At 46.8% G+C, this 12,274-nt stretch overlaps 1 protein-coding gene across 2 annotated transcripts in view; it reads right to left on the bottom strand.

Moving 5' to 3' along the window:
• The window catches only part of BTK (Bruton tyrosine kinase), a 35,113-nt gene that overhangs the window by 13,203 nt on the left and 9,636 nt on the right, over positions 1-12,274 (bottom strand). For both annotated transcript variants that reach the window (XM_020963392.2, XM_020963393.2), the window contains exons 2-8: positions 10,991-11,178; positions 10,326-10,424; positions 8,963-9,031; positions 6,694-6,775; positions 3,657-3,785; positions 3,472-3,539; positions 2,265-2,452 (exon numbers count right to left, since the gene is read on the bottom strand). In XM_020963392.2, coding sequence (XP_020819051.1) covers positions 2,265-2,452; positions 3,472-3,539; positions 3,657-3,785; positions 6,694-6,775; positions 8,963-9,031; positions 10,326-10,424; positions 10,991-11,178 — 823 coding nt within the window. The remainder of the gene's footprint in view (positions 1-2,264; positions 2,453-3,471; positions 3,540-3,656; positions 3,786-6,693; positions 6,776-8,962; positions 9,032-10,325; positions 10,425-10,990; positions 11,179-12,274) is intronic.

Genomic DNA, 12,274 nt, shown 5'->3' with positions numbered 1-12,274 from the left:
AAAGAGAAGACTCACCCACATGATCCCCAAGACTGGAGGAGAGCTGAAAGTGACTATGTCACCTCTACTACCCCATCCCCCACCCCCAATACTTTAGTGAGTGATTCAGACAGTGTAGATTTGATAGGAAAGGGTCTGCTCGTGTGACTACAGTCTCAAAATGATGTTGCCTTCCAAGGAGAGCTTCTGAATGATTAGAGGCTCTTTGTGTTGGTAAGTTTAGGGGCTACTTGAGGGCCTTATGTGTTTTCTGTATCTGTTCCTGGACTCCTCTAAGTCCTTCTGGATCTTCTGCATTTTCTGTGAAGTAAAATAAAGCCAAACCTATAAACATTTATTACTGTGAGTACTCTGCAACCCATGTTTAGGAAAACCTAGAAATGAGCTCTATGGAAGCTACATTTGGAAAACGGTACCATGTACCTGGCTATTGTCTCATATCTCTTTTCCCTTTTGTGGGTGCCTCTGTTTCCTTTCCCCTCACTCTCTTCTAAACCTTCTATAGTCTGGCTTCTGACCTCATTATTCCACTGAAACTGCTCTCTCCAAAGTTACCAATCATCTCTTCATTGCCAAAACTAATGGCCTTTTCTCAGTCCTCATCCTTCTGACCTTCCTGCAGCACTGGTGATCACCCTCTTCTCCTTAATATCTTATCCTGCCTAGTTTTTTTTATGACATATCTCTCTCTTAGTTCTCCTCCTGCTCATTTTCTCCTTTGCTAGATCTAGACTTAGGTGATGTTGTTACTGTTGTCCAGTCGTTTTAGTCACGTCTGACTCTTGGTGACCCCATCTGGGGTTTTCTCAGCAAAGATACGGGAGTGGTTTGCCATTTCCTTCTTCAGCTCATTTTACAAAAGACGAAACTGAGGCAAACAGAGTTAAGTGACTTGCCCAGGGTCACACAGCTAGTAAGTGTCTGAGGCCGGATTTGAACTCAGGTCCTCCTGACTGAAGGCCCAGTGCTCCATCCACTCTATGCACTGAGCCACCTAGCTGTCCTATTCACTAACCATGAAGCATTCCGCAAGGCTCTCTTCTAAATACACTTCTCCCTCTATACTGTCTCACTTGGTGGTCTTTTCAGTTCCCATGGATTCAATTATCATCTCTCTGCGGATGATTCTCAGAACTACTTCTCCAGCCCTAAACTCTCTGCTAGCATCTTCAACTGCCTATTGGGCATTTCAAACTTGATCTACTACAGACATCTTAAACTCATCCTGTCTAAACTGAACCCATTATCTTTTCCCACAAGCCATCCCTGCTTCTTAACTTCCCCATTCCTATTCAGGGTTCCACTATCATCCTCAACTCCTCACTCTCTCACTCTACCATCCCCCCCCAAGTTCATCCAATCAGCTTCCAAGTCCTATCGATTCTATCTTTACAACATCTCTCTCATATGCCCCCTTCTTTCCACTGACACTGCCCCCACCCTAGTGCAGGCCCTTATCACCTCATGCCTAGACTATTGCAATAGGCTTCTGTTATTGCTACAGGTCTGACCATGTCACTCCCTTATTTAATAAGCCTGAGGGGCTCCCTATCACCTCAGGATCAGAAAGAAAATCCTCTGTTTGGCTTTTAAAGCCCTTTCCAGCCTGGCCCCTTCCTGCCTTTCCGGGCTTCTTACTCCTTACTTCATTACTCCTCTCTGCATGCTATATGATCCTGCTCTTTCCATGCTGGTGGAATGCTCAATGCTAATGCTTCCCCCTGAGATCACCTCCACTTCACCCTGTCTAGATCTTGTGTGAACATAGTTGTTTGCATGTTGTCTCTTTCATTAGAATGTGAGCTTCTTGAGGGCAGGGGCTCTTTTTGCCTGTCTTTGTATCCCCAGAGCTTAGCACAGTGCCTGGCACATAGTAGGCACTTTTAAGAAATGTTTGTTGTCTTATCTTGACTTGATTCAACTGTCAAAGATCACAAATTGCAGAACAGTTGCAGATCTGCATTGGTAGGGGGCACAGGGAACTCACTGGTATTTCCCTATGCCAGTGAAATTGCAGGGCCAGACCAAAAATCAAAACAAACAAAAAACACCCCAAACTTCCAGGTAGGGCCCAGATTCTGACCACCCAGCTGATGCCTGGTGGGGGCCTGGGCCAGGGGCTATAGGATTCTTTGTGTGTATTCAGTGTCGAGTGGGTAAAAACCCTTTCTATCCAGGTGGGAGTAGACTATCAGATTATGCGACTCTGCATGTGCCAGGATGTAGGTATGTACGGTTCTAGAATGGCTGGAATGGCCTCTCACCCATTTTTGTCCCGAGCTCTCCACCAGGGCAAGGTGCTCTCCTCCAGGATAAAATACTCTTCACCCTTCTGCAGCTGCAGGTCATTTGCATTCATCGGAGTATAGTCATAAAGGGCAACAACCCTCTTGAGCTCATTTGTGGGGTTGGGACTTCCTATTGGCTCAGGGGGGAGTGGTTTGTTTAGAATCTATAGGGTAGGAAGTCAAAATAGGCAACGTAAATACAAGTGGACCACCTTCCTCTCCTTCCCATCTGGAGTGTTTTCCCAAGACTGTTAGCCCAAGCACTAGCCCAGGGGTGGGGAACCTGCACCTCAAGGTTACATGTGGCCCTCTAGGTCCTCAAGGGTGGCCCTTTGATGGAGGAACAAATCAGATTTGTTCCTGTAAAACTTGCACTCAGTCAAAGGGCCACCCTTGAGGACCTAAAGGGCCACAAGTGGCCTTGAGGCGCAGGTTCCCCACCCCTGGCCTAGCCCAGATCAGATACTCAACTAGAAGTCCAGGAAGCCTAGCTTTTAGTCCCAGCTCTGCAACTTGGGTTGACTTTGGCTAATTTGCTTAGCATTTCTGGGACTCAGCTTTTTTCATCTATAAAACAGAGATAACTGCCTATGTGCCTCAGTATTATTTTTGTTATTGTTGTTTGGTCGCTTTTCAGTTATTTCCAATTCTTTGTGACCCTATTTAGGGTTTTCTTGGCAGAGACACTAGAGTGGTTTGCTATTTCCTTCTCCAGCTCATTTTACAGATGAGGAAACTGAGGCAAACAGGGTGAAGTGACTTGTCCAGGGTCACACAGCTAGTCAGTATCTGAGGCTGGATTTGAACTCAGAAAGTTGAGTCTTTCTGCCTCTAGGGCCGGTGCTCTACCCACTGTACCACCTAACTGCCCCTCAAAGTATTACTGGGAGTATCAAATGAGACAAGGCATGTATGTGCTTGGTTAACCACAAAGAGCTGTATAAATAGTAGGAGTTACTCAGATTTTAAGTGTGTGGCGTCACCCAATGGCAGCTGGAGTGCTTTATAGCTCTCTACCTTTTTCCTGCACTGGAAATGATGCCCCTAATTGTTTGGCTTCAAAGTGCCCAGCACATCTCTGGAATGTTCTCTGGTCCTCAACCTTTAGGATTCTGACTCAGCTCCAAAGTCAAACTGTTATTTCATTATTCAGCCAGCACCCAAATCCAGGGTTCCCCTATACCTGGTCCTCCTCGGGGGTTGGAGGGAGAGGCTTTTTGGTCTTCCTGTGAGAGCTTCCTGGTTTCAAGCCTGAAAAATAAGAAACCAATGATAAGAAAGCAAGCATTCTGGGGAAGAGCTTGGGGCAGCCACAGAAATAGGGGAGCTAGGACACAGCAAAGCAAGCAATGATGACAGGTCACTCACTTCCATTGCGATTCTCCAGGATTTGACAGCCCATGGCATTTTTGGCTGTCTGAGAGCAGCAGAGGTACTGCCCATCAATCCAGAAGCAAGGGTGGTATTTCTGTACAAGGTCACTGTTGTACCGGATCACTGGGGAGGTGAGAAGAGAGTAAGAGGTCATTTGGCAGCCTGGGGCCCCCCAGCAGTACTTCAATAGGAGGACCCCTGGCTTACATTTTTTCCCCTTTGATTAGACTTAGCTTAGCTTCAACCAAGTCTCCCCTTACTCTCTCCACTGGCCTGATGATTAGTATACTTTGGTACCTAGTAGGCCTTCGTGTTGGAAGACATCCCAATGAACATCTGAATGCTATTGGATAGTGTCCACAGAACAGCATTTGACCTGGGTTTTCTCAATCATCCTGTGAAGCAGGTGTGAATTGGCTTGGCTTCCACTTTCCAGAAAAGAAACCCAAATTTCTCACTCTCCTTCCTACTCCAGCCTTTCATTAAATGCAATGTAAGAAGCATTTGTTAAGTACCTACCATGGGACAGCTATTGTGCTAGGTGCTGGAGAGACAAAGACGAAAAGGAAAGCCTCATTCAGTCTGTAAAGGATATTTGCCTAGGTGAGGACAGTGGGAGCTGGTCTGTGTATTGGGCTTAACTACTGCTAGTTCAGTAGAAGGGGGGGGGGAGTAGAGCCCAGACTGTAGGTGTGAACAAGAATGACCATGCTGGCTACAACAATGGAAACAGAAAAGACAAAAACCAGAAACTGAGCCCTGGGTAATTATAATGAGCATTAATAAAAGGATTTGTTCTGTAAAACTTGGGCTCAGTCAAAGGGCTGCACTTGAGGACCTAGAGGGCCTTTCAAAGGAGACACTGCTGAGTGGGGAGAGCACAGGGAGCACCTGAACGTGACCCACCACGGTGTGCAAGAAATGGCCCAGCATGTTGGGGGCAGTGGGAGAAGGAAGGGCCCACACTGGAGAGGACAGCCAGGGATGGGCTGTCTGCAGGACAAAGCCAGGTTGCTTTTATCTCCAGAAGACAGGAAGAATGTAATAGAACGAAAATGGAGGAAAATCTGGCACAAATATAGTGGGTATTCCAGAGGGCACCACACAGAAGTGCAGCCGCTGGACAGGGGGCGAGTGTAGGAAGAGAAATGTTTGTCTCCCGGCAGTCGGTGGTTCCAGATCACAGGAATCAGGGAACAGGAGGTAGGAATAAGGCAGGGGAGTGCCAGCTACAGAGAAGCTTGTTAGATTAAATCAGGCCGGAGGTTCTAAGTGACATGTTGTGAACACTACTCCCAACAAACTGGCAAAGATAATAGCAGATGGAAATGGTGTTGGAGGGGGCTGCAGGAAGACAGACACAGTACCACAGACGTGGAGCTATCAGTTAGTCCAACCATACCGTAATTCAGTTTGCAATTATGTGATAAAAGTCACTTAACTGTTCATCCCCTTTGACCAAGCGATCCCCTAAGGAGGTCAAAGTCAGAGGGTGCCCATTGACTAGGGAAGGGCTGAACAAATTGCAGTATAGAAAGGTAATGGAATAACATTACATCTTAAGAAATTATGGACATGGGGTATCCAGAAAAACATGGGAAGATGTCCATAAATAGAGTGATATCAGTAATCAGGAAAATGTTAGAAAACATGATGACAACAATATAAATGAAAGAGAAAAAACAAACAGAAGCTGAGCCTTGGGTAATGATGATGACCAGTTTGGGCTTGGAGAAGAGAAGAGGAATCCCCCTCTGAGGCAGAGGACTACAGTGACAGAATAGCACATATACCACCAGACCAGGTGGATGTGTTGGTTTTTTTCTTTGTAACAAAAGGAAGGTTTATGGGGGTGGGGGCATGAGATCCAAAAATGAAAAGAGATCAGTAAAATTAAAAAAAGAAGACTGTTGTGATGGGGTATGTTTCTCCCAGGTGGAGCCCCTGCCCTCTAGACCATTGGCACCAACTATACTTGGCGGCAGCTAGACGGCTCAGTGGATAGAGCTCAGGCTGCCAGTCAGGAAGACTGGAGTTCAACTCCAGCCTCAGACACTTACTAATTTTGCAACCCTGGGCAAAACACTTAAAGCCACTCCATGGACTATAGGGTCCACAGGTCAAGAAGAGTTGGACATGAACAACAACACAGAGTTGTCGGGTTGGGCAAATGAGTCCCCAGAAGGGAGCAAAGTGGGTGTGGTTCAAGAAGTCTCCGCATGAGAATCGTTATGTTTATGAGGACAAGTGACTGTCATGCAATAACCCAACCGTACATTATCAGCCTGCCATCCTTCCTGTTTCTCTAGGCAACCTTTCCTGATGGTAATTCAGCCCTTTAATCTCTCAGTCCCTAACAGCCATGTAGCTATATATATACAAGTATACGTGCATGCATGCATCCTGTGGAAGTTTCATCCAAGCTGTACACAGGGTCAAATTGGGGCAAAAGGCAGAAACTCTGATCAAATTTAGACCCTTGGAAGGTCCAGAATGGCACAAGCAGCTCCTGAGATGAAGAACTGTCCCCAAACCATAGTGCTTAGATCCATCATGGTGTGGGCTCACAGCCTCACTTTATACTATTTGTGTGTTCTTGGGTGAGTCCCTTCCCCTCTCTGGGCCTCAGTTTTCCCCCCTCTGTAAAATGAGAAGACCTTGAAGGGCTCTTCTAGTTCCATAGCCTATGATCTTGCTGTGATAGAATAACCATGTGGAGTAGTCCTTCCTTAAGGGAAAGAAACCAAAAACATCACTCTGACAGTTGCTGGCAAGAAAGGGGGAAGGCCCAGTCTTTATTAGGTGTCCAGGAGTGAAGTGTCAATGGAGGGACAGAATGGAGCGGGGACCCAAGAGCACAAGTTCAGCCTTGACTATTAGCCCATTCTTGTGTGACCATCTTTCATGTGACCAGTTTGAACCTCATGATTTTGGCCACTGTGGAGGATTTCATAAGGACATTTCCAAATGGCCTAAGTTGTTTTGTTTTAAAAGGAAAACATTATTTGTTGGTTTTCCAAACAAGGCTCACCATTTTTGAGCTGGTGAATCCAGCGCTTCCTCAGTTCTTCTGTTGGGGAGAAGACGTAGAGAGGACCTTCATCATACACCACCTGGGGAATGAACAGAGCCACAACAGTTAGACCTCAGGGCAAAGAAGGAAGATCTGCAGTTCCCACTCCATCTAGGCATGGAGACAATCAGAGGGGTGCAGGGTTTCCAGTCAATGGAATGGGCTCAAGTCACCAAGAAATGGTTAGAACTCTCTAACCATTATTCTAGGCATGCAAGTTCTATACTTATCAATAACAACAACACATGTATGCATGTGTATGTGTGTGTGTATCTCAGTTGATCTTCACAATAACCCTGAGAGGTGCTATTATTATCCTCATTTTACAGATGAGGAAACTGAGGCTAGGAGAGGCCAGGTGACTTGCCCAGGGTCACATAGCTGGTAAGTGCCCATCAATCAACAAGCATTTATTAAGAACCTACTGCATGCCAGCCCTGGGGATATAAATGGAAGTAATCTGTACTCTCTAGAAGCTTCCATTCTAGATTTCTGTACTAGATTTCCAAATGATCTCAGGGCCTCCAGATAAGTGGTTTAGTTTTAGGGTAGTTTAGGGTCATAATGTTTATCCTTGTCAGGGTAGGAGCCGGCGCCCCCCCCCCCACCCTGGGCCAATGTTCTATAATCATGGCTCATGGATTTTCAGGCTGAAAGGGATCTTCTACCTCCCTCAATTTAGAGATAAGATAATTCTCTCTAACACAGACCCCTAGAGGTTAAGTGTCTGGCCCAAGTTCACCAAGTGGTGGTGCCAGAATTAAAACCCAGGACCCCCTCCTTCCCAGCATATACTGTTTCTCACTGCCAACACTGCCCCTTTCTTTTCATCTGATTTTTAAACTTTGAGCTCAGGAGAGAGGGGTGGAGGTCGTGATTAGTAGGAACTTGACTCTTGACTAGCCACAGAAAATGTTTACTCCTAAATGGATTCTTTCTTATTGCTGTCTAAGTGGCATGAGTGTACTCAGGACAAGAAATATATTGTAACTTAAATGCAAATAAAGGGGCAGATAGATGAGACAAGTGGATAGAGCGCTGGGCCTGGAGTCAGGAAGACCTAAATGAAAATCAGGCCTCAGATACTTCCTAGCTGTGTGATCCTGGGCAAGTCACTTAACCCTGCTTGCCTCAGTTTCCTCATCTGTAAAATGAGCTGGAGAAGGAAATAGCAAACCACAGAAATATCTTTGCCAAATGGGGTCACGAGAGCAAATCATAATTGGGAAGATCACAATTGTCAAATAGATCTGCACACACTTATTAAGGCTCTGCCACATATAAGGTCCCGATGCCAGGTGCTGTGGGAGAAAGAGCCCGAGATAAGACCTGCTTTCTGTCCATGGGGAGCTGGGGAGCATCACATGGTGAATTGGGAAGTCAGAAATGATTTGGGGGTTACTGCTGCTTTATATCCCTGAAACTGCCTGTCTCCATTAGCACTCTGAGGGGAGAAGACAGCAGTAGGATAAACCCTATCTAAAAAGGCCCCTGCTTCCTCGGCTCCTTTCTCCTCCAAGAAAGGGAACAAGGGGCCCTCATTCACCCTGGCTTTGTTACTAGACCTTTGCTGTGCTCCTGCAACCCTGACTGAGAGGCCCCCCTTCCCCTTTGCCTTCCCCCTGCCTGCCTTCCCCCGCCCCCTTCCCCCCCTCAACTTCCCCCACCCCTCTTTGCCCCTCCTTCCCCCTCCCTTTCCCTATGCCTTCCCCGCCCCCTTCCCCACTCCTCCTGGGGGGCACTTCCGGTTTCTTCTCTGCCTCTCAGGGACTTAGAGACTGCTGTGTTTCTGCTTGCAGAACAAAGGAAAGCCAAGTCCACAGAAACAAATCAGCTTAGTCTGTGCTCCCTGCGCTTGCCAGGTCAAAGCTGAAAACGAATCAGGGTTCAGTGGTAAACCCACTAGCACCCCCTCATTGAATGGGAAGCCCCCAGCCCTAGTCCACTTGCTGATTTTTCCAATTCACAGGACCAGGGAGCACTGGAATGGAGGTGGTCAAAGCTGTCTTCCTCACTGCCACGCAGAAATTGAAGGTGCTCCCATCAGTGAGGGTAAAATCATGCAGATAATAATCCTTAGCCTGTGCCCATTCCATTTCTCACCTGGACTTCTTGGCCCACCCGCAATCTCTGCTCCCTGGGGATCTGTAAAATGATGAGATTGGCCGAGCTGCCCACTAAGGTCCCTTCCAGGCCGACCATAGTGTGGACCGGGAGGAGGACTTACCTGAAAGGGATAAGGGAATCTCTCAATGATAGAAATCTGCTCCATCTCACCGGCCTCTTCCCCTTTTCTCTGCAAGAAAAAGAGATTGAGGGCATGTGCCCTCACCTGTTAGACCAAGCAGGTTCTGACTCGAAGGTAAAATTATGCCTTAGTGGCCCTGCCCACAACCTTAGGGCTCCACAGAGCCAGTTTCTTAGGTCCTTTGGTCTGTCCAGGCTCAGAAACATGAAAGGGGGATGTATAAGGCTGTCATCAAAGCCACAGGGTGAACTGCATCCAGGCTAGCTGAGGATGGCAATGAGGACACATGACCTCCCCCAGGGATTCAAAGACTAGGCCCTCTAATTCAGTTCTGCAAGGCACCTGGGGGAATGATGAAGATCTCCTGCCACACACTGAAGAAGGGGACCTCACCAGCTGACAGTGAGCTGGAGCTCCTTAGTTCTGGGAGACAGGGAGGGAGGTAGGGCGGAATTCCCAGGGTCCCAGTGTCAGTCCCCTCCAGCTGCACAACATGCTAGAGCTTAGCACTCACCTGCTATCCTATTCTATACATCATAAGCTACTGTAAGAGGCAATGTGACATAGTGGACAGAGAACTGACCTCAGAATCAAGAAGGCCACATACTGGCTGTGTGACAACCCCCTCCCCCAGTCACTTCACCCCTCAGTGCCCTAGGGCAGTGTTCTCAAAATGGAAATTTCAGAGCAGACATCAATCTGTTGGTAGAGAGAGTTTCCTTACCAGGAATTTCCTACACTGATGAAGTCACAGGTGTGGTTCAAATAATATACTACCTTCCCCCACCCCATAATATATTCTATTCTCTTCTCCTCTCCTCTCCTCTCCCTAGTTCTCCAGAGGTGTCAAACATGCTCACAGGCCCAATAATCCCCACTAGGAGGGGAAGCAGATTAAAGTGTCATTGGGAAATGTACAACAAAATAAACATACAATAGGACATAGATAATGTTAATTCGTGGTTTTCTAAGTCAGGGTGTGCCCACAGAGATCCTGACTTATTGTTTAGTGGCCCCTATTTGAGTCTGACACCACTGGGCTAAACCATCTAAAAATTATGACATTGGTGTTGGGGAACAAAGATAACCATGTTATAAAACTTTATATCCCTTAGTGAAAGAGATACTGTGTATCCTAAAAATGCTTGTTGAATTGAACTCATCTCTATATTTTTAGAGGACATTATGCCACTCAAATGGGGTGGTATCACAAAGTAACTTATTTTTACTGTCACATATGGAGGTGAAGATGAGTTTTGCTTATCGATTGGATTATACTGGAATACTTTGGGTCCTTTGAGCAGAACAGAGTGGGTGGACAGCAAAGGTGGCCAGTTCTCACCGGGATCTGCCGCTCAGGGGGAGGATTTTTTTCAGGAACCACTGTTTCAACACAGGTGATCTTCTCAATGTCTACTGAACCCTTTTTACTTCCTCGTCTCTGAGAAAGAAAACAAAGAAGTGAGCAAGGTGGGATTGCTGAAAGTCATGAAGAGACAGGAATGACCAGATTTTGTCATCTGAATTCCATCACCAATATCAGAGAGTCTGACAACTTGCACAAAGTCCAGGGGATCCTGTGAATGAACGCACTTGCTCACATCCTGGGAATGGATGAATAGAAAAGCATTCATTAAGTACCAGCTGTGTACAAAATCATCTGCAAAATGCCGGAGGTCCCGAGTAATAATAACACTGTAACGGGAGCAGCCGACAGATCCAGCTTCTGGCCATTGGGATCGTCAATAACACTTAGGAAACACCCACTAAGAGGCAGTTGGGAGTAGTGGTTAGATTGCTGAAGCTGCAGTTAGAAGACACAGTATGTGACTATGGGCAAGTCACATGTTTGTGAGCCTTGGTTTCCTCCTCTATAAAATGAGGCAATAATACTTGCAGCCTCTTCCTCACCAGGTGGCAGGGAGGCTCAAGCGAGCTAAATGGATGGAAAGTGTTTTACAAACTTGAACAGACCTGCCTTGGCTGTCCTATAGCAGCTAGACTCACCCCACGCTCAAAGTCATACTCGTAATACGAGAGTTTCTGAACGGTCAAGAGAAAGAGTCGTTTCTTGAAGTTCAGAGGGGAGGTCTTCTTTTTCTGCTGTGATCGCTTCAGGAAGATGCTTTCCAGGATTACTGCAGCCATGTCTTCTCCTCTCCTCTCCTTTCCCCAGTACTCCTCACCTGTGGGCACTAGAAACAGAGAACTGGTGAAGCACCCAGCCAACTACCAACTGGCCTCCCTTCAGCCTCGACCCACTTCAAGGGGCCCCATTTGACCTCCATGGGTGGCTATCCAGGAGCTATTTGCTTTCACTGATTGTCCTCCTGCTATAGCACCTACTGGGGTAACTCCTGGGCAAATGAAGTTTCTGGGTAAACTCCCCCACCATTGGGAGGCTTTGTTAGACTGGGTCATTGTAGAAGTCGATTGATTATCCTGGATACTGAATCCACTTGTCTGCTCTCCAGATACCAGAGAAGCAGACCTATATCGACACCAACAAGACTTGTTTTATATATAGCCTGTGAACAAAGATAACTGTGTGTAGCTATTGATCCTAATGGTTGCCTCTCTCACCAACCCCCAACCCCCCACCAAGAGATCAGGGGCTGATTTGGGACTTTAAGTTCCCAGTTTCCTGGATAGTGTATTTAATTGTTTTCATGTGGTGGCATCCCATTGGAGTCTGTAGCCCAGTAGGATCTGGGGAGGGTGAGGGAACACACCTATGATTAGGAGGTACAATTAACTGCCTCCACACTGAGCCTGGGCAGTGAGGTGGCACTACAGTGGATAGAATGCCAGCCTGGAGTCAAGAAGACCTGAGTTCAAATTCAACCTCAGCTACGTAGTAGCTGTGTGACCCTGGGCAAGTCACTTCACCCTGTTTGCCTCAGTTCCTCATCTGTGCAATGAGCTGGAGAAGGAAATGGCAAAGCACTCCAGTATCTTTGCCAAGAAAACCCCAAATGGGATCACAGAGAGTTGGACATGACTGAAACAACTGAACAACAACACTGCACTGATCCTGCCTAAGCTGAAGGAAAGAAAATGTGCGCTCTTGGGTTTTACTGGGGATCAGGATGGGACGTCCTTATTCTTGGAGCTAGACATAGTGACCAATTTTAGCAGTAACAACAGCAGTAATAGCATGCTGATTCCAAAATATAAAGATCACGTGACTACCCCAATGTGATGGTAACTCTGCTCTGATCCTAGCCTCCACCTAAGATGTCTGAGCCATGTATGACCAGGAAGTAACTTAGTGATTGTCAAGATACCCTA

The sequence above is a fragment of the Phascolarctos cinereus genome, unplaced genomic scaffold, assembly GCF_003287225.1.
Source record: "Phascolarctos cinereus isolate Bilbo 61053 unplaced genomic scaffold, phaCin_HiC Scaffold_8;HRSCAF=390, whole genome shotgun sequence".
NCBI classification, from domain to species: domain Eukaryota; kingdom Metazoa; phylum Chordata; class Mammalia; order Diprotodontia; family Phascolarctidae; genus Phascolarctos; species Phascolarctos cinereus.
The sequence above is the reverse complement of the archived record's forward strand: the minus strand, read 5'-3'. Positions and strand labels throughout refer to the sequence as shown.